Source organism: Apostichopus japonicus, chromosome 14 (assembly GCF_037975245.1).
Source record: "Apostichopus japonicus isolate 1M-3 chromosome 14, ASM3797524v1, whole genome shotgun sequence".
Lineage (NCBI taxonomy): Eukaryota > Metazoa > Echinodermata > Holothuroidea > Aspidochirotida > Stichopodidae > Apostichopus > Apostichopus japonicus.
This window is the reverse complement of record NC_092574.1, coordinates 6,213,515-6,240,503: the sequence shown is the minus strand read 5'-3', so window position 1 is coordinate 6,240,503 and position 26,989 is coordinate 6,213,515. Positions and strand designations below refer to the sequence as shown.

At 38.6% G+C, this 26,989-nt stretch overlaps 1 protein-coding gene across 2 annotated transcripts in view; it reads left to right on the top strand.

Annotated features, from left to right (window-relative positions):
• LOC139979686 (calcium-activated chloride channel regulator 1-like) overlaps positions 1–26,989 on the top strand; it is a 125,422-nt gene that overhangs the window by 79,427 nt on the left and 19,006 nt on the right. For both annotated transcript variants that reach the window (XM_071990721.1, XM_071990720.1), the window contains exons 4-13: positions 19,008–19,188; positions 19,495–19,627; positions 19,835–19,947; positions 20,245–20,472; positions 21,416–21,599; positions 23,120–23,223; positions 23,723–23,852; positions 24,685–24,803; positions 25,572–25,851; positions 26,574–26,777. In XM_071990721.1, the coding sequence (XP_071846822.1) occupies positions 19,008–19,188; positions 19,495–19,627; positions 19,835–19,947; positions 20,245–20,472; positions 21,416–21,599; positions 23,120–23,223; positions 23,723–23,852; positions 24,685–24,803; positions 25,572–25,851; positions 26,574–26,777 (1,676 nt within the window). The remainder of the gene's footprint in view (positions 1–19,007; positions 19,189–19,494; positions 19,628–19,834; positions 19,948–20,244; positions 20,473–21,415; positions 21,600–23,119; positions 23,224–23,722; positions 23,853–24,684; positions 24,804–25,571; positions 25,852–26,573; positions 26,778–26,989) is intronic.

Genomic DNA, 26,989 nt, shown 5'->3' with positions numbered 1-26,989 from the left:
CCATTCAACAAGGATGAATACACATAAAATTCTATGCTTTCAAATATTTGATCCTAATGATGCTCTAACCTACATATAGCTGCTTTCCCAGTTTCCTCTTCCAGCAACCCCCCCCCCCCCCTTTTGCCCAACATGATGGTTCCACATATGGGTGGAGCCTGTAAAAGTTGGACAAGGTAATTTTCTACACTGTTGTATTTGAGATTGAGCAGTTCATCAATTTGGAATGACATCAAAACTTTGAAACGGTGAAAATAAGATGGTCAAAAATTAATATTAGACTGTTCATTAAATTCTCACACACATTGCGACCCTAATAGCAAAAAAAAAAAACCCTTTGACATTACATTTAATATACATCACCTTAATCTATGCTGTTGGAAATGGTAAAAAAAATCTTTCTCAAACAATAGGAGAAAGCCATAACAGTGTACATCCCTATTTTCTCTCTAATATATCAAATTGTATGAATGTAGCCCATGCAACAGCATATATTCTGATTAGGGCTTTCCAATCATCCCCACCCCTCATTCCCACTCAACTAGTGGAATGACATCAAAACATTATTTATACATAATATCACAATATTAGGGCGTTATGGAGGTCTGACCCTGTATAGGGTACCTAATTCCATAGTAACCCACACCACTTGACATATGCAATGAGCTAGATTATAGTGATAGTGTACAAACTGTAATTTTCAAAACATATCAAACTTTACGTAGCAGGGAGAAAAGCAAATAGACGACCAAGAGGGCAGCCAAGTCAATTGGACCCCCCCCCCACCCCTCCCCAACCCTCCATCCCATTCAACAAGGATGAATACACATAAAATCCTATGCTTTCAAATATTTGATCCTAATGATGCTCTAACCTACATATAGCTGCTTTCCCAGTTTCCCCCTCCAGCAACCCCCCACCCCCTTTTGCCCAACATGATGGTTCCACATATGGGTGGAGCCTGTAAAAGTTGGACAAGGTAACTTCTACACTAATGTATTTGAGATTAAGCAGTTCATCAATTTGGAATGACATCAAAACTTTGAAACGGTGAAAATAAGATGGTCAAAAATTAATATTAGACTGTTCATTAAATTCTCACACACATTATGGGGAACCTAATAGTTGGAAAAAAAAAACCTTCTACTTTACATATATTATACATCACCTTAATCTATGCTGTTGGAAATGGTAAAAAAAATCTTTCTCAAACAATAGGAGAAAGCCATAACAGTGTACATACCTATTTTCTCTATAATATATCAAATTGTATGAATGTAGCCCATGCAACAGCATATATTCTGATTAGGGCTTTCCAATCATCCCCACCCCTCATTCCCACTCAACTAGTGGAATGACATCAAAACATTATTTATACATAATATCACAATATTAGGGCGTTATGGAGGTCTGACCCTGTATACGGTACCTGATTCCATAGTAACCCACACCACTTGCCACATGCAATGATCTAGATAGAGTGATAATGTAAACTGTAATTTTCAGGACATATCAAACTTTACGTAGCAGGGAGAAAAGCAAATAGACGACCAAGAGGGCAGCCAAGACAATTGGATACCCCCCACCCCTCCCCGACCCTCCATCCCATTCAACAAGGATGAATACACATAAAATCCTATGCTTTCAAATATTTGATCCTAATGATGCTCTAACCTACATATAGCTGCTTTCCCAGTTTCCTCTTCCAGCAACCCCCCCCCCCTTTTGCCCAACATGATGGTTCCACATATGGGTGGAGCCTGTAAAAGTTGGACAAGGTAATTTTCTACACTGTTGTATTTGAGATTAAGCAGTTCATCAATTTGGAATGACATCAAAACTTTGAAACGGTGAAAATAAGATGGTCAAAAATTAATATTAGACTGTTCATTAAATTCTCACACACATTGCGACCCTAATAGCAAAAAAAAAAAAACCCTTTGACATTACATTTAATATACATCACCTTAATCTATGCTGTTGGAAATGGTAAAAAAAATCTTTCTCAAACAATAGGAGAAAGCCATAACAGTGTACATCCCTATTTTCTCTCTAATATATCAAATTGTATGAATGTAGCCCATGCAACAGCATATATTCTGATTAGGGCTTTCCAATCATCCCCACCCCTCATTCCCACTCAACTAGTGGAATGACATCAAAACATTATTTATACATAATATCACAATATTAGGGCGTTATGGAGGTCTGACCCTGTATAGGGTACCTAATTCCATAGTAACCCACACCACTTGACATATGCAATGAGCTAGATAGAGTGATAGTGTACAAACTGTAATTTTCAGGACATATCAAACTTTACGTAGCAGGGAGAAATGCAAATAGACGACCAAGAGGGCAGCCAAGTCAATTGGACCCCCCCACCCCTCCCCAACCCTCCATCCCATTCAACAAGGATGAATACACATAAAATCCTATGCTTTCAAATATTTGATCCTAATGATAGCTCTAACCTACATATAGCTGCTTTCCCAGTTTCCCCCTCCAGCAACCCCCCCCCCCTTTTGCCCCACATGATGGTTCCACATATGGGTGGAGCCTGTAAAAGTTGGACAAGGTAATTTTCTACACTGTTGTATTTGAGATTAAGCAGTTCACCAATTTGGAATGACATCAAAACTTTGAAACGGTGAAAATAAGATGGTCAAAAATTAATATTAGACTGTTCATTAAATTCTCACACACATTGGGACCCTAATAGCAAAAAAAAAAAATCCTTTGACATTACATTTAATATACATCACCTTCAAATCTATGCTGTTGTAAATGGTAAAAAAAAATCTTTCTCAACAATAGGAGAAAGCCATAACAGTGTACATACCTATTTTCTCTCTAATATATCAAATTGTATAAATGTAGCCCATGCAACAGCATATATTCTGATTAGGGCTTTCCAATCATCCCCACCCCTCATTCCCACTCAACTAGTGGAATGACATCAAAACATTATTTATACATAATTTCACAATATTAGGGCGTTATGGAGGTCTGACCCTGTATAGGGTACCTAATTCCATAGTAACCCACACCACTTGCCACATATGCAATGAGCTAGATAGAGTGATAGTGTACAAACTGTAATTTTCAGGACATATCAAACTTTACGTAGCAGGGAGAAAAGCAAATAGACGACCAAGAGGGCAGCCAAGTCAATTGGACCCCCCCACCCCTCCCCAACCCTCCATCCCATTCAACAAGGATGAATACACATAAAATTCTATGCTTTCAAATATTTGATCCTAATGATAGCTCTAACCTACATATAGCTGCTTTCCCAGTTTCCCCCTCCAGCAACCCCCCCCCCCCCCCTTTTGCCCAACATGATGATTCCACATATGGGTGGAGCCTGTAAAAGTTGGACAAGGTAATTTTCTACACTGTTGTATTTGAGATTAAGCAGTTCACCAATTTGGAATGACATCAAAACTTTGAAACGGTGAAAATAAGATGGTCAAAAATTAATATTAGACTGTTCATTAAATTCTCACACACATTGCGACCTTAATAGCAAAAAAAAAAACCCTTTGACATTACATTTAATATAGCCTACATCACCTTAATCTATGCTGTTGGAAATGGTAAAAAAAATCTTTCTCAAACAATAGGAGAAAGCCATAACAGTGTACATACCTATTTTCTCTCTAATATATCAAATTGTATGAATGTAGCCCATGCAACAGCATATATTCTGATTAGGGCTTTCCAATCATCCCCACCCCTCATTCCCACTCAACTAGTGGAATGACATCCAAACATTATTTATACATAATATCACATTATTAGGGTGTTATGGAGGTCTGACCCTGTATAGGGTACCTAATTCCATAGTAACCCACACCACTTGCCACATATGCAATGAGCTAGATAGAGTGATAGTGTACAAACTGTAATTTTCAGGATATATCAAACTTGACGTAGCAGGGAGAAAAGCAAATAGACGACCAATAGGGCAGCCATGTCAATTGGACACCCCCCACCCCTCCCCGACCTTCCATCCCATTCAACAAGGATGAATACACATAAAATCCTATGCTTTCAAATATTTGATCCTAATGATAGTTCTAATCTAGGATGAATACACATAAAATTCTATGCTTTCAAATATTTGATCCGAATGATGCTCTAACCTACATATAGCTGCTTTCCCAGTTTCCCCCTCCAGCAAACCCCCCCCCCCCCCTTTTGTCCAACATGATGGTGCCACATATGGGTGGAGCCTGTAAAAGTTGGACAAGGTAATTTCTACACTGATGTATTTCAGATTAAGCAGTTCACCAATTTGGAATGACATCAAAACTTTGAAACGGTGAAAATAAGATGGTCAAAAATTAATATTAGACTGTTCATTAAATTCTCACACACATTGCGACCCTAATAGCAAAAAAAAAAAAAACCTTTGACATTACATTTAATATACATCACCTTAATCTATGCTGTTGGAAATGGTAAAAAAAATCTTTCTCAAACAATAGGAGAAAGCCATAACAGTGTACATCCCTATTTTCTCTATAATATATCAAATTGTATGAATGCAGCACATGCAACAGCATATATATTCTGATTAGGGCTTTCCAATCATCCCCACCCCTCATTCCCACTCAACTAGTGGAATGACATCAAAACATTATTTATACATAATATCACAATATTAGGGCGTTATGGAGGTCTGACCCTGTATACGGTACCTGATTCCATAGTAACCCACACCACTTGCCACATGCAATGAGCTAGATAGTGTGATAGTGTACAAACTGTAATTTTCAGGACATATCAAACTTTACGTAGCAGGGAGAAAAGCAAATAGACGACCAAGAGGGCAGCCAAGTCAATTGGACACCCCCCACCCCTCCCCGGCCCTCCATCCCATTCAACAAGGATGAATACACATAAAATCCTATGCTTTCAAATATTTGATCCTAATGATGCTCAAACCTACATATAGCTGCTTTCCCAGTTTCCCCCTCTAGCAACCCCCCCCCCCCCCTTTTGCCCAAAATGATGGTTCCACATATGGGTGGAGCCTGTAAAAGTTGAACAAGGTAATTTTCTACACTGTTGTATTTGAGATTAAGCAGTTCACCAATTTGGAATGACATCAAAACTTTGAAACGGTGAAAATAAGATGGTCAAAAATTGGGACCCTAATAGCAAAACAAAAAAAACCCTTTGACATTACATTTAATATAGCCTACATCACCTTAATCTATGCTGTTGGAAATGGTAAAAAAAATCTTTCTCAAACAATAGGAGAAAGCCATAACAGTGTACATACCTATTTTCTCTCTAATATATCAAATTGTATGAATGTAGCCCATGCAACAGCATATATTCTGATTAGGGCTTTCCAATCATCCCCACCCCTCATTCCCACTCAACTAGTGGAATGACATCAAAACATTATTTATACATAATATCACAATATTAGGGCGTTATGGAGGTCTGACCCTGTATAGGGTACCTAATTCCATAGTAACCCACACCACTTGACATATGCAATGAGCTAGATAGAGTGATAGTGTACAAACTGTAATTTTCAGGACATATCAAACTTTACGTAGCAGGGAGAAAAGCAAATAGACGACCAAGAGGGCAGCCAAGTCAATTGGACCCCCCCACCCCTCCCCAACCCTCCATCCCATTCAACAAGGATGAATACACATAAAATTCTATGCTTTCAAATATTTGATCCTAATGATAGCTCTAACCTACATATAGCTGCTTTCCCAGTTTCCCCCTCCAGCAACCCCCCCCCCCCCCCTTTTGCCCAACATGATGATTCCACATATGGGTGGAGCCTGTAAAAGTTGGACAAGGTAATTTTCTACACTGTTGTATTTGAGATTAAGCAGTTCACCAATTTGGAATGACATCAAAACTTTGAAACGGTGAAAATAAGATGGTCAAAAATTAATATTAGACTGTTCATTAAATTCTCACACACATTGCGACCTTAATAGCAAAAAAAAAAACCCTTTGACATTACATTTAATATAGCCTACATCACCTTAATCTATGCTGTTGGAAATGGTAAAAAAAATCTTTCTCAAACAATAGGAGAAAGCCATAACAGTGTACATACCTATTTTCTCTCTAATATATCAAATTGTATGAATGTAGCCCATGCAACAGCATATATTCTGATTAGGGCTTTCCAATCATCCCCACCCCTCATTCCCACTCAACTAGTGGAATGACATCCAAACATTATTTATACATAATATCACATTATTAGGGTGTTATGGAGGTCTGACCCTGTATAGGGTACCTAATTCCATAGTAACCCACACCACTTGCCACATATGCAATGAGCTAGATAGAGTGATAGTGTACAAACTGTAATTTTCAGGATATATCAAACTTGACGTAGCAGGGAGAAAAGCAAATAGACGACCAATAGGGCAGCCATGTCAATTGGACACCCCCCACCCCTCCCCGACCTTCCATCCCATTCAACAAGGATGAATACACATAAAATCCTATGCTTTCAAATATTTGATCCTAATGATAGTTCTAATCTAGGATGAATACACATAAAATTCTATGCTTTCAAATATTTGATCCGAATGATGCTCTAACCTACATATAGCTGCTTTCCCAGTTTCCCCCTCCAGCAAACCCCCCCCCCCCCCCTTTTGTCCAACATGATGGTGCCACATATGGGTGGAGCCTGTAAAAGTTGGACAAGGTAATTTCTACACTGATGTATTTCAGATTAAGCAGTTCACCAATTTGGAATGACATCAAAACTTTGAAACGGTGAAAATAAGATGGTCAAAAATTAATATTAGACTGTTCATTAAATTCTCACACACATTGCGACCCTAATAGCAAAAAAAAAAAAACCTTTGACATTACATTTAATATACATCACCTTAATCTATGCTGTTGGAAATGGTAAAAAAAATCTTTCTCAAACAATAGGAGAAAGCCATAACAGTGTACATCCCTATTTTCTCTATAATATATCAAATTGTATGAATGCAGCACATGCAACAGCATATATATTCTGATTAGGGCTTTCCAATCATCCCCACCCCTCATTCCCACTCAACTAGTGGAATGACATCAAAACATTATTTATACATAATATCACAATATTAGGGCGTTATGGAGGTCTGACCCTGTATACGGTACCTGATTCCATAGTAACCCACACCACTTGCCACATGCAATGAGCTAGATAGTGTGATAGTGTACAAACTGTAATTTTCAGGACATATCAAACTTTACGTAGCAGGGAGAAAAGCAAATAGACGACCAAGAGGGCAGCCAAGTCAATTGGACACCCCCCACCCCTCCCCGGCCCTCCATCCCATTCAACAAGGATGAATACACATAAAATCCTATGCTTTCAAATATTTGATCCTAATGATGCTCAAACCTACATATAGCTGCTTTCCCAGTTTCCCCCTCTAGCAACCCCCCCCCCCCCCTTTTGCCCAAAATGATGGTTCCACATATGGGTGGAGCCTGTAAAAGTTGAACAAGGTAATTTTCTACACTGTTGTATTTGAGATTAAGCAGTTCACCAATTTGGAATGACATCAAAACTTTGAAACGGTGAAAATAAGATGGTCAAAAATTGGGACCCTAATAGCAAAACAAAAAAAACCCTTTGACATTACATTTAATATAGCCTACATCACCTTAATCTATGCTGTTGGAAATGGTAAAAAAAATCTTTCTCAAACAATAGGAGAAAGCCATAACAGTGTACATACCTATTTTCTCTCTAATATATCAAATTGTATGAATGTAGCCCATGCAACAGCATATATTCTGATTAGGGCTTTCCAATCATCCCCACCCCTCATTCCCACTCAACTAGTGGAATGACATCAAAACATTATTTATACATAATATCACAATATTAGGGCGTTATGGAGGTCTGACCCTGTATAGGGTACCTAATTCCATAGTAACCCACACCACTTGACATATGCAATGAGCTAGATAGAGTGATAGTGTACAAACTGTAATTTTCAGGACATATCAAACTTTACGTAGCAGGGAGAAAAGCAAATAGACAACCAATAGGGCAGCCAAGTCAATTGGACACCCCCACCCCTCCCCGACCCTCCATCCCATTCAACAAGGATGAATACACATAAAATCCTATGCTTTCAACTATTGGATCCTAATGATAGTTCTAATCTACATATAGCTGCTTTCCCAGTTTCCCCCTCCAGCAACCCCCCCTCCTTTTGCCCCACATGATGGTTCCACATATGGGTGGAGCTTGTAAAAGTTGGACAAGGTAAATTTCTACACTGATGTATTTCAGATTAAGCAGTTCACCAATTTGGAATGACATCAAAACTTTGAAACGGTGGAAATAAGATGGTCAAAAATTAATATTAGACTGTTCATTAAATTCTCACACACATTATGGGGACCCTAATAGTTGAAAAAAAAAAACCTTTGACATTACATTTAATATACATCACCTTAATCTATGCTGTTGGAAATGGTAAAAAAAAATCTTTCTCAAACAATAGGAGAAAGCCGTAGCAGTGTGCATCCCTATTTTCTCTATAATATATCAAATTGTATGAATGTAGCACATGCAACAGCATATATATTCTGATTAGGGCTTTCCAATCATCCCCACCCCTCATTCCCACTCAACTAGTGGAATGACATCAAAACATTATTTATACATAATATCACAATATTAGGGCGTTATGGAGGTCTGACCCTGTATACGTTACCTGATTCCATAGTAACCCACACCACTTGCCACATGCATTGAGCTAGATAGAGTGATAGTGTACAAACTGTAATTTTCAGGACATATCAAACTTTACGTAGCAGGGAGAAAAGCAAATAGACGACCAAGAGGGCAGCCAAGTCAATTGGACCCCCCCACCCCTCTACGACCCTCCATCCCATTCAACAAGGATGAATACACATAAAATCCTATGCTTTCAAATATTTGATCCTAATGATAGCTCTAACCTACATATAGCTGCTTTCCCAGTTTCTCCCTGCAGCAACCCCCCCCCCCCTTTTGCCCCACATGATGGTTCCACATATGGGTGGAGCCTGTAAAAGTTGGACAAGGAAATTTTCTACACTGATGTATTTGAGATTAAGCAGTTCACCAATTTGGAATGACATCAAAACTTAGAAACGGTGAAAAAAAGATGGTCAAAAATTAATATTAGACTGTTCATTAATTTCTCACACACATTATGGGGACCCAAATAGTTGAAAAAAAAAACCTTCTGCTTTACATTAAATATACATCACCTTAATCTATGCTGTTGGAAATTGTAAAAAAAATCTTTCTTAAACAATAGGAGAAAGCCATAACAGTGTACATCCCTATTTTCTCTATAATATATCAAATTGTATGAATGCAGCACATGCAACAGCATATATATTCTGATTAGGGCTTTCCAATCATCCCCACCCCTCATTCCCACTCAACTAGTGGAATGATATCAAAACATTATTTATACATAATATCACAATATTAGGGCGTTATGGAGGTCTGACCCTGTATACGGTACCTGATTCCATAGTAACCCACACCACTTGCCACATGCAATGAGCTAGATAGTGTGATAGTGTACAAACTGTAATTTTCAGGACATATCAAACTTTACGTAGCAGGGAGAAAAGCAAATAGACGACCAATAGGTCAGCCAAGTCAATTGGACACCCCCCACCCCTCCCCAACCCTCCATCCCATTCAACAAGGATGAATACACATAAAATCCTATGCTTTCAAATATTTGATCCTAATGATGCTCAAACCTACATATAGCTGTTTTCCCAGTTTCCCCCTCTAGCAACCCCCCCCCCCTTTTGCCCAAAATGATGGTTCCACATATGGGTGGAGCCTGTAAAAGTTGAACAAGGTAATTTTCTACACTGTTGTATTTGAGATTAAGCAGTTCACCAATTTGGAATGACATCAAAACTTTGAAACGGTGAAAATAAGATGGTCAAAAATTGGGACCCTAATAGCAAAAAAAAAAAAACCCTTTGACATTACATTTAATATAGCCTACATCACCTTAATCTATGCTGTTGGAAATGGTAAAAAAAATCTTTCTCAAACAATAGGAGAAAGCCATAACAGTGTACATACCTATTTTCTCTCTAATATATCAAATTGTATGAATGTAGCCCATGCAACAGCATATATTCTGATTAGGGCTTTCCAATCATCCCCACCCCTCATTCCCACTCAACTAGTGGAATGACATCCAAACATTATTTATACATAATATCACAATTTTAGGGCGTTATGGAGGTCTGACCCTGTATAGGGTACCTAATTCCATAGTAACCCACACCACTTGACATATGCAATGAGCTAGATAGAGTGATAGTGTACAAACTGTAATTTTCAGGACATATCAAACTTTACGTAGCAGGGAAAAAAGCAAATAGACGACCAATAGGGCAGCCAAGTCAATTGGACACCCCCCACCCCTCCCCGACCCTCCATCCCATTCAACAAGGATGAATACACATAAAATCCTATGCTTTCAACTATTGGATCCTAATGATAGCTCTAACCTACATATAGCTGCTTTCCCAGTTCCCCCTCTAGCAACCCCCCCCCCCCTTTTGCCCAACATGATGGTTCCACATATGGGTGGAACCTGTAAAAGTTGGACAAGGTAATTTTCTACACTGTTGTATTTCAGATTAAGCAGTTCACCAATTTGGAATGACATCAAAACTTTGAAACGGTGAAAATAAGATGGTCAAAAATTAATATTAGACTGTTCATTAAATTCTCACACACATTGCGACCCTAATAGCAAAAAAAAAACCCCTTTGACATTACATTTAATATAGCCTACATCACCTTAATCTATGCTGTTGGAAATGGTAAAAAAAATCTTTCTCAAACAATAGGAGAAAGCCATAACAGTGTACATACCTATTTTCTCTCTAATATATCAAATTGTATGAATGTAGCCCATGCAACAGCATATATTCTGATTAGGGCTTTCCAATCATCCCCACCCCTCATTCCCACTCAACTAGTGGAATGACATCCAAACATTATTTATACATAATATCACAATATTAGGGCGTTATGGAGGTCTGACCCTGTATAGGGTACCTAATTCCATAGTAACCCACACCACTTGCCACATATGCAATGAGCTAGATAGAGTGATAGTGTACAAACTGTAATTTTCAGGATATATCAAACTTGACGTAGCAGGGAGAAAAGCAAATAGACGACCAATAGGGCAGCCATGTCAATTGGACACCCCCCACCCCTCCCCGACCTTCCATCCCATTCAACAAGGATGAATACACATAAAATTCTATGCTTTCAACTATTGGATCCTAATGATGCTCTAACCTACATATAGCTGCTTTCCCAGTTTCCCCCTCCAGCAACCCCCCCCCCTTTTGCCCAACATGATGGTGCCACATATGGGTGGAGCCTGTAAAAGTTGGACAAGGTAATTTCTACACTGATGTATTTGAGATTAAGCAGTTCACCAATTTGGAATGACATCAAAACTTTGAAATGGTGGAAATAAGATGGTCAAAAATTAATATTAGACTGTTCATTAAATTCTCACACACAATATGGGGACCCTAATAGTTGAAAAAAAAAAAACCTTTGACATTACATTTAATATACATCACCTTAATCTATGCTGTTGGAAATGGTAAAAAAAAATCTTTCTCAAACAATAGGAGAAAGCCGTAGCAGTGTGCATCCCTATTTTCTCTATAATATATCAAATTGTATGAATGTAGCACATGCAACAGCATATATATTCTGATTAGGGCTTTCCAATCATCCCCACCCCTCATTCCCACTCAACTAGTGGAATGACATCCAAACATTATTTATACATAATATCACAATATTAGGGCGTTATGGAGGTCTGACCCTGTATACGTTACCTGATTCCATAGTAACCCACACCACTTGCCACATGCATTGAGCTAGATAGAGTGATAGTGTACAAACTGTAATTTTCAGGACATATCAAACTTTACGTAGCAGGGAGAAAAGCAAATAGACGACCAAGAGGGCAGCCAAGTCAATTGGACCCCCCCCCACCCCTCCACGACCCTCCATCCCATTCAACAAGGATGAATACACATAAAATCCTATGCTTTCAAATATTTGATCCTAATGATAGCTCTAACCTACATATAGCTGCTTTCCCCGTTTCTCCCTGCAGCAACCCCCCCCCCCTTTTGCCCCACATGATGGTTCCACATATGGGTGGAGCCTGTAAAAGTTGGACAAGGAAAATTTCTACACTGATGTATTTGAGATTAAGCAGTTCACCAATTTGGAATGACATCAAAACTTAGAAACGGTGAAAAAAAGATGGTCAAAAATTAATATTAGACTGTTCATTAATTTCTCACACACATTATGGGGACCCAAATAGTTGAAAAAAAAAACCTTCTACTTTACATTAAATATACATCACCTTAATCTATGCTGTTGGAAATTGTAAAAAAAATCTTTCTTAAACAATAGGAGAAAGCCATAACAGTGTACATCCCTATTTTCTCTATAATATATCAAATTGTATGAATGCAGCACATGCAACAGCATATATATTCTGATTAGGGCTTTCCAATCATCCCCACCCCTCATTCCCACTCAACTAGTGGAATGACATCAAAACATTATTTATACATAATATCACAATATTAGGGCGTTATGGAGGTCTGACCCTGTATACGGTACCTGATTCCATAGTAACCCACACCACTTGCCACATGCAATGAGCTAGATAGTGTGATAGTGTACAAACTGTAATTTTCAGGACATATCAAACTTTACGTAGCAGGGAGAAAAGCAAATAGACGACCAATAGGGCAGCCAAGTCAATTGGACACCCCCCACCCCTCCCCGACCCTCCATCCCATTCAACAAGGATGAATACACATAAAATCCTATGCTTTCAAATATTTGATCCTAATGATGCTCAAACCTACATATAGCTGTTTTCCCAGTTTCCCCCTCTAGCAACCCCCCCCCCCTTTTGCCCAAAATGATGGTTCCACATATGGGTGGAGCCTGTAAAAGTTGAACAAGGTAATTTTCTACACTGTTGTATTTGAGATTAAGCAGTTCACCAATTTGGAATGACATCAAAACTTTGAAACGGTGAAAATAAGATGGTCAAAAATTGGGACCCTAATAGCAAAAAAAAAAAAAAACCCTTTGACATTACATTTAATATAGCCTACATCACCTTAATCTATGCTGTTGGAAATGGTAAAAAAAATCTTTCTCAAACAATAGGAGAAAGCCATAACAGTGTACATACCTATTTTCTCTCTAATATATCAAATTGTATGAATGTAGCCCATGCAACAGCATATATTCTGATTAGGGCTTTCCAATCATCCCCACCCCTCATTCCCACTCAACTAGTGGAATGACATCCAAACATTATTTATACATAATATCACAATATTAGGGCGTTATGGAGGTCTGACCCTGTATAGGGTACCTAATTCCATAGTAACCCACACCACTTGACATATGCAATGAGCTAGATAGAGTGATAGTGTACAAACTGTAATTTTCAGGACATATCAAACTTTACGTAGCAGGGAGAAAAGCAAATAGACGACCAATAGGGCAGCCAAGTCAATTTGACACCCCCCACCCCTCCCTGACCCTCCATCCCATTCAACAAGGATGAATACACATAAAATCCTATGCTTTCAACTATTGGATCCTAATGATAGCTCTAACCTACATATAGCTGCTTTCCCAGTTCCCCCTCTAGCAACCCCCCCCCCCTTTTGCCCAACATGATGGTTCCACATATGGGTGGAACCTGTAAAAGTTGGACAAGGTAATTTTCTACACTGTTGTATTTCAGATTAAGCAGTTCACCAATTTGGAATGACATCAAAACTTTGAAACGGTGAAAATAAGATGGTCAAAAATTAATATTAGACTGTTCATTAAATTCTCACACACATTGCGACCCTAATAGCAAAAAAAAAAACCCCTTTGACATTACATTTAATATAGCCTACATCACCTTAATCTATGCTGTTGGAAATGGTAAAAAAAATCTTTCTCAAACAATAGGAGAAAGCCATAACAGTGTACATACCTATTTTCTCTCTAATATATCAAATTGTATGAATGTAGCCCATGCAACAGCATATATTCTGATTAGGGCTTTTCAATCATCCCCACCCCTCATTCCCACTCAACTAGTGGAATGACATCCAAACATTATTTATACATAATATCACAATATTAGGGCGTTATGGAGGTCTGACCCTGTATAGGGTACCTAATTCCATAGTAACCCACACCACTTGCCACATATGCAATGAGCTAGATAGAGTGATAGTGTACAAACTGTAATTTTCAGGATATATCAAACTTGACGTAGCAGGGAGAAAAGCAAATAGACGACCAATAGGGCAGCCATGTCAATTGGACACCCCCCACCCCTCCCCGACCTTCCATCCCATTCAACAAGGATGAATACACATAAAATTCTATGCTTTCAACTATTGGATCCTAATGATGCTCTAACCTACATATAGCTGCTTTTCCAGTTTCCCCCTCCAGCAAACCCCCCCCCCCCCTTTTGCCCAACATGATGGTGCCACATATGGGTGGAGCCTGTAAAAGTTGGACAAGGTAATTTCTACACTGATGTATTTCAGATTAAGCAGTTCACCAATTTGGAATGACATCAAAACTTTGAAACGGTGAAAATAAGATGGTCAAAAATTAATATTAGACTGTTCATTAAATTCTCACACACATTATGGGGACCCTAATAGTTGGAAAAAAAAAACCCTTCTACTTTACATTTAATATACATCACCTTAATTTATGCTGTTGGAAATGGTAAAAAAAATCTTTCTCAAACAATAGGAGAAAGCCATAACAGTGTACATCCCTATTTTCTCTATAATATATCAAATTGTATGAATGTAGCACATGCAACAGCATATATTCTGATTAGGGCTTTCCAATCATACCCACCCCTCATCCCACTCAACTAGTGGAATGACATCAAAACATTATTTATACATAATATCACATTATTTGGGTGTTATGGAGGTCTGACCCTGTATACAGTACCTGATTCCTTAGTAACCCACACCATTTGCCACATGCAATGATCTAGATAGAGTGATAGTGTACAAACTGTAATTTTCAGGACATATCAAACTTTACGTAGCAGGGAGAAAAGCAAATAGATGACCAATAGGGCAGCCAAATCACTTGGACCCCCCACCCCTCCCCGACCCTCCATCCCATTCAACAAGGATGAATACACATAAAATCCTATGCTTTCAAATATTTGATCCTAATGATAGCTCTAACCTACATATAGCTGCTTTCCCAGTTTCCCCCTCCAGCAACTCCCCCACCCCCCTTTTGCCCCACATGATGGTTCCACATATGGGTGGAGCCTGTAAAAGTTGGACAAGGTAATTTCTACACTGATGTATTTCAGATTAAGCAGTTCACCAATTTGGAATGACATCAAAACTTTGAAACGGTGAAAATAAGATGGTCAAAAATTAATATTAGACTGTTCATTAAATTCTCTAACACATTTTGGGGAACCTAATAGTTGGAAGAAAAAAAAACCTACTTTACATTTAATATACATCACCTTAATCTATGCTGTTGGAAATGGTAAAAAAAAACTTTCTTAAACAATAGGAGAAAGCCATAACAGTGTACATCCCTATTTTCTTTATAATATATCAGATTGTATAAATGTAGCACATGCAACAGCATATATTCTGATTAGGGCTTTCCAATCATCCCCACCCCTCATTCCCACTCAACTAGTGGAATGACATCAAAACATTATTTATACATAATATCACAATATTAGGGCGTTATGGAGGTCTGACCCTGTATACGGTACCTGATTCCATAGTAACCCGCACCACTTGCCACATGCAATGAGCTAGATGGTGTGATAGTGTACAAACTGTAATTTTCAAGACATATCAAACTTTACGTAGCAGGGAGAAAAGCAAATAGACGACCAAGAGGGCAGCCAAGTCACTTGGACCCCCCCACCCCTCCCCCACCCTCCATTCCATTCATCAAGGATGAATACACATAAAATCCTATGCTTTCAAATATTTGATCCTAATGATAGCTCTAACCTACATATAGCTGCTTTCCCAGTTTCCCCCTCCAGTAACCCCTCCCCCCTTTTTGCCCCACATGATGGTTCCACATATGGGTGGAGCCTGTAAAAGTTGGACAAGGTAATTTCTACACTGATGTATTTGAGATTAAGCAGTTCACCATTTTGGAATGACGACTGTGGAAATAAGATGGTCAAAAATTAATATTAGACTGTTCATTAAATTCTCACACACATTATGGGGACCCTAATAGTTGAAAAAAAAAACCTTCTACATTACATTTAATATACATCACCTTAATCTATGCTGTTGGAAATGGTAAAAAAATTCTTTCTCGAACAATAGGAGAAAGCCATAACAGTGTACATCCCTATTTTCTCTATAATATATCAGATTGTATGACAGTTGTACACTGTCGTGCTGGAGATGGTTGGGAAAGTTACATAGGAGCCCTATTTAGACCATTTTATGTAGCAAATGCTACATTTCTGCAGTTTGATATGTCTTTGAAAGTACAGATTGTACACTGTTTTGAAGTTCATTGCATGGGGCAGGTGGAATGGGCCCATGGGGAATCAGGTACTTCATACTTTCGAGTACTTTATTCAGGGTTTGACATTTCATAATGGCCTAATATTCCAATGTTATGTCTATTTAATGCTTTGATGTCATTCCACTTGTTGATTGGAAATGGGGGATAAGGTGACTTGACCACCCAATTAAGCTATATGCTGTTGCATATGCTAGATCTATAAAGTTTGGCATGCCTTGGAAAGTACACTACCTTTTAACCTTTTCCCCTATTCTTTGTCAAATATTTTATCATATTCTCACATAGATATTGTTTTTCTGCTCTCTTACAGACAAGGGCTGGCTGGCTGGCTGTACTATCATATAAATGCTCAAGTTGGTATATCAAGGCTGCTTGGTTCCATATTATATAATGTTGTGTTGGGACCTCCGGATATGCAATAAACATGTTCTTGGATTTTGTCAGCTGGGTTGGTTTCAAGCAAACAATTCTTGCATAGTGGATATGTCAGCACTATAGCAGCAGATCATACTGATTGGTGAAGTTCAGCTCTATGCACAATATTCATTTCAGAGAATCTTTGTTTCTTGTGTTCAGTTCTTTGATTATCATACATTTTGGAGACCATTGAGCACATTGTATTATATCACCATGCATTGATCTTGATATTATGTTGATGTTTATTAAACTGAGATGGTATGTGTTTGAGGAGTTTTAATACTAAAGAAAATATTATGATGCAAGAGAAAGGCATAATTAGAAAATTTACAAAACATTTGTGAACATCATACTTTGTCAATGTGACAGGAAGATTAGCTATGATGAAATATAATATATACCATACCATATTATACCAGTGAAAATTATACTTTTTTTAAAGATAAAGTGATGTACTGTTGATATTTGTCTTGAAACAGTTCCATATGTATGGACAAATCTGTTGCAATGTAGATACATAGGGTGCATCATATGCCAAGAATTGAATAAAATTCTACTGTATATATCTACAAGCTGACACCTTTTAATGCATTTTCATTATGTAACCCTCTACTTCCTCTACAATATCTGTAATATCCTCTCTATGTTTCCACACAGTTGTATAAAAGCTCTTCTTTGGTTTTTTTTTTGTGCTACTATTTTACAGGGCACGAAGGGTGTTGTTTTGGCTGTGTTTTTTCCAAGGAGGAAGGTGGATTACCCCCCTCCCCCCCTGGTTCCCCACCTTCACCTTATGCTGAAATTATCCCCCTATTTTGAATCAAATTTAGTCAAGTGGTGATGCCCACCAACATGGAGTGTTTGAACAGCAGCTTGGTTTTGAACTGTTATTTAGGTAAACAGTTCAATTAAATGTTTCCTGTGTGGGAGAGGACAAAGGTGCCCACTTAAGGCTTGGAAAAGTTGGCCAGTATTGTTATCCTATATTTACCATTGCATTGTTTCAAAATTGCACGGAATTAAAATTTGAGGGATGTATCAGGAAATAAGTTCCATATGCAACAAACCAATATATGGCATCCTTCCATGACAATTGTGAAATGCCAGATGTCTTTTTCAATCACTATGCCTCCTCCTCCTCCACTCCCCCCCCCCTTCCTCCACCCCAGTAATTACTACCAATAACACTATGGAATATAATTACATTGGTAATGATTGAAATTATGTGGCTTGAAGTGGTTTTTTTTTCATTTTTCGATATCAACCTTTCTGCAAAATCTATAATGTGTCCCTAACGATCATTTTTTGAAGTAACACACTGTTTTCCCCCATCATACCCCCTTGGGCATCCCAGGAATGGATAATAAGCACATTTCGATCATGAACAGTTAGAAGTAGTGCTTCTCAAATGATATCCAGCTGATACCAGTTTCAAACAAGTCTGTGGCCAACTCACTTGTCATGTGTGAAGTAATTTTTTCCCTCATCACCCCCCCCCTTCCCCTTCCCCATGATATACTGACAATGGAACAGAAGCATGCTACATTGATTATGATTGAAATAACAAACTTCCAGTGACGTCCCCATAAACCAATTCAGTGTGTGTTAAGTCAGTAGTGAGTCCCCACAAGTAATGTGGAATGTCTTGTATAGTAACACTATAACAAAAGTAAATAAAAACATAAATAATACCTAACTTAATTTTGGATGGAAAGGTCATTACAAATTCAAAGTTTGAAGCCTCTGTGATCATTGTAACTAACGGTCCCCATAATGATAGCCAAAAGGTTGAGTCCCCGTAAACCACCTTACGCCTGTATGTGTGTGTGTGTGTGTGTAGATATATGCCTAAGTGATATAAAAACGATATACCTAATATAGTATACAATATTACGTATAGGTGCACAAGTGATTGGCGTTTCACGCCTCTGAAGTTTACAGGCCGATCACCTAAACCTTATAGACGTTGTCTCGGAGATCAAAGAATTGGCTACGAGTACGGATGTGTATCAGTACCATCAAAAGTCCAACCTCCGCACGTATCTGGATCCGTTATGCATTCTTACTTGAACTTTGACCAGGTAAACTAAAGTAAAATACATTTTTTTTAACGTTTGTGAATGGACGGTTTCTTTTCCCCACTTCTTCCTCTGTTCATTGTCTAGCAGCATATCATTGGTTTTCAGTATATAGATCAACTAATTTGGAGGGTTTAAACTTCAAAGCTATAGTTTTGTCTCAGCACGTTAAATCGGGCAACAGCAAATTTATCAATATTTTTTTTTTTGGGGGGGGGGGGCATTTTGTGGGTTATTTACAGCCCCCCTGTGAACATATTATGAACTTTGTTCATTTCAAATGACTTATATCTCAAACATCTTATGCAGATCGTGAATTTCTGTGATAACACACCGGATGATCCTGGCTATCTCCATAACAGTGAAGCGCCAACCAAACAAAATGAACGGTGCGACGGCAGAAGCTGTTGGGAGGTGATGCGAGACCATCCAGATTTTAATGGTGTGTCATCTTTTTAAAAGGAAGTTATTTTGGGCTGACGATTGGAAATGAGAACAATTCATAAAATGCCATTGTTATGCATTCTACAATTGTGACTGCCCTTCCTCCCCAGTTTTGAATTAACGGTAACAACTTGCGTTTGGTGAAATGATGAAAGATATGATTGTAAAAGTATGCCACCGGTAAACCGTCTTGTTTCCTTTGAAGGTAACACGAATAATCCACCGAGAGAGGTGCATGACGTCACACCGACATTCTTCGTGGTGAGATCCAAGATTACGCGAGTCGTTTTGGTCCTGGACACCTCAGGCAGTATGAGTGTAAGTGGAAGTACGTCTTGCGTACTACGTGACCTACACCATAGATCCCCTACACCTCCCCCTCCGTCCCGTCCTCATCCCCTCCCATCCCTTTCCTAGATATATAACGAAAATCTCACCCTTTGTGAAGCAACTGTTTATCGCGCTCTCTAAGTACAACAACACCTGGAATCGGAAGTCCCTTATTTTGTGGAAGTGTTGTAATTAAACGGATGCCAAAGATGACCCCTCCTCGACCAACTCAAAACTATTTTTAAGTATAATATTCGCAAAAAGTATCTTTTTATATATGTTTAGACAAGTGACAGGTACTTGAAACTTGCCGCTGCTGCTAGGACCTATATCATGACAGTGGCCGCTCCAGGGACCTTCATCGGCATTGTGGACTTTGATAGCGATGCGACAATCATCAGCTACTTAACGGAAATGACGTCAGACACTGAAAGAAGAACTCTTGCTAACCTTGTCCCTGAGGATGCTAACGGTGGAACATGTATTGGTTGCGGTATGGAAGAAGCATTAAATGTAAGTATCAATACCCGAGGAATTTGTCAGCCACTGTATAATGATAGACGCCACTGTATGATCATCGTTCATTACGTTCGATCAAACCCAATCACAATACATCTGTCATTGTTTACGTGGAAGTGTACAGCTTGATCGGAGGCTGCTCAGTCCCGTGCGATAGAGACGTACAAATGGTTAACCATTGAATTGCGCAATATTTAATCTTACCCATGTCAATATACTGGGAATATTTCCCATCACGTTTTTTTCGATTGGTTCCTGTTCATTTCCCTTAAATAGCAAATTACTACCTGTACGGACGTTTTCTTAGTTGTTGATATATTGGGGGGGGGGGGGGGGAATGCTTAATGTTACTGTGAAGCATATCTCACGGAAGTCCTAAATCCGATAGTGCTATGTACAGAGCTTGGTGAACGTGCTAAAACATGCGTAGTGAAAACTCGCTATAGGTATACCATTTAGATGAAGTTTATATTCCGTCTTCTCCCATTGGTTCAGAATCCTGAATGTGTGAGTGGTATGCCTCACACTGTTATAGGTATACTTGTTTGTCCTGTCTTAGGAAACTACAGAAACGACTCTAGCAGATGACCTAGTCACCTTGAAAGCGCATAACCAAATAGACTAATCAAAATGTCGTTTATACGAAATCTATAATCTTCCTTTCCTTTCCTAAAAGTTGAGAAGTATTAGAAGGGAAAGCATAACTATCGTTTCAGGTTTAGCGTGGTTTCCTTTTGCTTTACATCATAAAAAATATCACAGTATCAAGGGCGGAACTCGAAAACCAAAAATTTACCGCATAGCATGTAGTCAACCTCTCATTTCCCTAGGTACCTTGTCTCCCCTCCAACCCCCTTCCAACCCCACAAACATCGAGATGAACCGCTGTTGTTCTCGTGCATTTCCCTGTAATATGATTCGTTCTGATTTGTCTCAGATACTGACGGCAGAAGGAGATCCGGGAGGTAGTAAGATATTACTTATGACAGACGGTGAGGACGGAGAACCTGACCACACGAGCTATATGAAGGTAGCATATATCAGCAACAAAGTTATCATTGATGCTGTAGCAATCAGTAATGCAGCTGAACCCAACCTTGTAGATTTGGCCTCAAGTACAGGTGAGCAAAAACTATCACATGGTTTGCTGATTCCATTAAGTTTTTGTGTGTGCATATTTTGTACCATTGGTCAGTGTCAAATGCGATCGAAAGTAAACAAGGAAATAGGAAAAATCGTTTTGTTTAACATATATTGTTGTTATTTCATAACATATTTAGTTGTTATGATGATGGAAGTGAATCTGGGTATATATTGGGTATATATATATATATATATATCCAATATATATATCCAATATATATCTATTTATATATATATATATATATATATGGGGGGGAGGGGCTGGGGAAAAAGATATAACACTGATAGGGGGCGTTGTCTGAGGAAAGGGGGTGTCCCCTTCCCCTTTTGAGAATTTCCACAATTTCCAAATATACATGCAATTTAATGGCGAGCAAACATTGTTTTCGATGTTTGACAAACTGAGCGCAGGCGGCTTTGAGCCAATAAAACATGTTTTAGCGGTCTAATACAAACGATTAACCTAACACTATATATCTGAATAAGTACCAGATCTAGTTGAGGGCAACTGGGGGGGGGGGGCGGAGGGAGAATTTTACTGGGAATTCCCCCTCATGGCCCCCGTAAGGCCATTGCTCATGCTGGTCGTTTTGAAACCAACTCATATGTGAAAAACATACAATATAGAAGGAAGTCACCAGACAATATTTCCTGTTTGAGCCAGTTTGCGGAAACTTAGGTCATAGGTTGTGATCAATATTAAGTAATAAAATATGTTTAGATAGTAGTTTAAGTTTCTTAATAATGACGAGCATGTGAGGTTAAAAGGACAATTACTTAGTAACTGCACATCCAGTTATTGTTGACATTTAAATACTATACAGTGAGTTGAAAAGATAGTAAGTTTTCTTCTAGCAGTATTCGCTTCTTCCTCACTATCCTGTGAGAAAGTGAACAGATTTGAAGTTAAATATTGAGTCTTTTTCTTGATAATGAAAATTCTAAATATCTTGAGAACTTCCGTTCAAGAAAAAGCCTGGACACGAAGATAAAGCCTGGACACGGAGGAGTACTCCGTCCCAGGACCGTACCCGGACAAAAACAAACAATCCTGGCAAATGTTATCAATCTGATATAAGCAAACAAGGCAATACCTTTAGTATAAAGCAGCTTCCTTCTCATCACCAAAACATGGAGTTATTGAAAATTGTCATATACGATCGATAATTAGAAGGGAACATCTATAATGAAAATAAATCTGAACAAAATAACGAAAAATAGATGACTTGTCCCTCGTAGAAATGAAGTCGTATGCTTTTGTTATTGGACAGGTCTTGTCACTTCAGGCCAAACAGGCCAAATTCTGAAACCAAGATAAGCATGATAATTCCAACGTTAAGCTTGGATGAACCCGATACTTGTTATATGGATTCATTTCTAGTGAGAAGAATAAACCTATTGTCTTTGTGGAGGTTACAGGTCACCAGAGGTCAAGGCTCAGAACCCACAAAAAGGCAAAGAATCAAATTCAGAGATCAGTATATCACTTGTCTTTTAGGTGGCCGATTTTATTTACAGACTGATAACCGAAACTCTACCGGTGTACGGGACGCTCTCAGTGCCAACTCAGGAGGAGCAAGTGATTTCGAAACACGCATAGAGGTAAGTTCGGATTACGATGTAATTTATAAGTTAGACGGTTTTACGGAACTTTTATATTCTCCAATACTTCAAGATTGTCGTGGAGTATATTGGTGTGGTTGGAGAGGATTTCCTGGAACGGGGATCCAAAATATAGAGAGTTCTTCCTTTTTTCATCTGTGCATAAAGGAAATATGTACCTATCGATGTTCTGCTTAAACATCTCCCTGGATGGTCGAACTTATTTAGCATCTATGGTGACAGCAAGAACGGGGTTAATTCGGGAAGTGAGGGGTACCGTGATAGCTATAAAAGCCGTTTAGATCTGTTTGGTCACTGGAATACACTGAAATATACATGCATAAACATTTATCACGAATTACAATGCAAGTTACAGGAAGTATCTTTCGTCCCATTAATCCAATCCACTCCACACCCATTCCCTCTCCTCTGTTAGCTACATCATCCATACAAGACAGTATAGGAGTCTCTCATCTCAGTTATGTTTGTTCTTTTGAAGCTTCAATCCGTTGTTGTAGCCTTTGAAGTTGATGATGAAAGTTTTCGGCGAAGTGTTTACATCGATGCAACCATTGGGAGATTGACAATATTTGACTTCACCAACTATCACCCAAATCCATCAAGCGGAGGTAAAACAAAACGAAAGATTTGTTGAAGATTTGAAATAAAAAAATAGCAACTTTAAAACTGAGCCCTTTGATGTTTTCCCTGAGTTCAAATATTATCATTGTGTACATACAAGGAACGACTTTGATGATCAGTGTGAATGGCGCTTTTACAGCTATGCGATTATCCATAGTTTTCGATCTCTATGTGTTTGTCTGGTTGACTGGCTGTCTGTTTGTCTATCCGACGTTGTTGTTGTGTTTTATCACCAGGGTCCTATCGATATGTCATTTGTAAATGTTTAAATTTCCAGATTTTAGTTAACACTTGGTCGAAGTTGATCAGGCAGATTTGAATATACATGTGAAACGAGGTCAAATGTCATCTGAGGTCAATAAGGTCACTGATGGTTCAACGATGGAGTCTTTATATCTATATTTTATCATCCAAAGTTTGAATTGTATGATCATTCCAAAATCTTTTGACGAGACTTCATTGGCACTCTCACACGAACAGGTCATTTGAAAGGGGTGGGGAGGAAAACCTTGAGAAATTGACATTTCTAGGCTTCAGTCGTGATGAAAAGGGCGCTGTGACCTTATAATGACAGTAAAACGGAGGGTAAATCCACTTCCAGGAAGAAACATAACACGTTTGATTCGCATTTATCCTTCACAATCAAGAACAATTTCTTTGGATAATTGCGAGCATAGGTGTGGATAATTCGGTGGAACTGTTGTTTTGAGGAAGAGTTCAAAGATCGCCTCGGATAAACAGATGTCAAATCTTGTTTTAGTGGTAGATTGCTTTCATGAGGTCAACTTTGACTCGCGGTCGTTATTTTTGTTGTTGCAGCTGCAGTACATATTACAGTAACGTCACCATCTGGAGTGACCTTTGATCAGTCTTCCACATATTACGAGGATGATTTAGCGTTCAAGAAAGTCGTAATAAGAATACCTGACATCGCCGAGGTAAGGCCGCTGTAGACTAATGATCAAGGAATTTATTGTGATACCATTGGTCATCATATCTGTCGCCCTTTATTTTCTAGGCTACATGTCTTTTGTTTTTAACCACATGTGCTTTTCATGTGGACAGTGACGTAAGTATTACAGGTCACGTGACGTCTGCTCATCAGCTCAACTGAATCAGATCCCGGGACTTGCGAGTCAGTCTTCGCTCCCGTTCTGAATCGTTTGGTTCGGTAGTAGCCCAGGCATCCACCATTGTTGCCATATTTGTGTACGCTTTGTATTTTTCTTCTATACATGTTTATACGTATCGTGTTATAGGACTTTACTTCGGTATTGAGACCTTGATTGTAATTACTTGTAACCCATTGTGGTTTAAGTGCATGTTTCTCTATTTATTATTGAGGCCTTTATGTCGAAGTTTTGTCTGTACCGTGACTGATTCAGTCATCGGAAGGGAATAATTGCCCCCACCCCCCGGAATCTAAGACCGAGTTATCGTTACAGTATGTTTCACAAAATGAAGGATATCTACAAATTGTGACCGATTATATCTATCATTTGGTTTGATACAATAACCTACCGTTGTACTTACAAATTCGATATGTTGTTTACATGTTGTTTACCTGTCATTATTCTTACATGTTTTGTTTTTTTGTTTCGATAAGTTAACTTTATAATTTTAGTTACAAGTGTGATTATTCTAAAATAATAACCTGCCATTGTTAGATATGTGCAGTCTAATGTTTTCATACATTCTTTTCACAGCCAGGTGCATGGGAGTATTACATACAAAACCAAGATACCACTGTAGCCCATGACGTCATTGTTTCTGTTTCCTCATTTCCATCTCAAGAAGGAGTTGATCCGATTATAGTATCTTCTTTTTTAAGCGGTTCACCGAGTGGGATCGTTAACAATAAACCGATGGTTGCCTACGCTGAAGTACGACAACGGTTTTATCCGGTAGTAGGTGCAACGGTTATTGCCACGGTAGAAACACCGTCTGGAGTGCCGGTCGAACTACAACTTTACGACAACGGAGCTGGTATGTATAGCCCTCTGGTTGTTATGACAACAGGGCTGGTAAATGCCCACCTGATGTGGTTGGCATTACAACAGGGGACGTATGCACTTTCGTATGGTTGATATGTCAACTCGGATGATACGTGTATGCCGTATGGTGTGTTGGCCAATCAGGCTCGTATATGTACACCCCCGTGTGGTCAATATGACAAAAGAGTTGGCATGAATACCATGTATCGCTGGTGCGTGTAACAACGGGGCTGGTATGTGTATATATTCCAACTTATTGATGTGGTATGTTGACTGACGTACGACTAACAAAAGTATGCGCAATACGTGTGAGTTCTCTTTTCATAACTTTAAACACTACATGTTACCAATAATTAATACGTACCCCACGGGTAACGGTAACTCGGTATGTGTATATATTCCAACTTATTGATGTGGTATGCTGACTTATGTACGACTACCGAAAGTATACGCAATACGTGTGAGTTCTTTTTTTCTTAACTTTACACACTACATATATGTTACCAATAATTAATACCTACCCCACGCCCCAACCACCCCCCCCCCAATCTTTTAAAACTAATCAATCATTATCACGACAATAATGTTTTGTCAACCTTGTACTATTGCTTTCAGTCTCTTGTTTTCGTTTGTTTGTTCTGTTTTGTGGGGGAGGGATACTGGACAGGGTAACAACCTCCACCAATACGTTGTTATTTTTCAATTTCAATATAGGTGCCGATGTAACAAAGAACGACGGTATTTACTCACGGTATTTCACTCAGTTAAGCGGTGTTGGCTTTTATGGGTTTAAAATACGTGTTGAAAACAATGGAGAAGCCACGGTCTTGAGACCGAGGACATCGTCACGATTTTCAGCAACTGGGATTTATGTCGACCCAGAGCTTCTCTTATCCGGAAACATAACCGAATCTTTAGGTATATATATGTATGTATAACATATTTATTCTAAGTTAAGGTGTTCACCTAATGACAAATCAAATCATAAAAGGACCGTTTGGTTTTATTTTATGAAGAACCTCTAAAAGATCTTAATGGTTATGTGGGATCATTGACCGGAAAATACAAATTAGATGAGTCGTGCCTGATTAGTGAGTATATGAAAACAGGGGTTATGTCATGTTCATCCT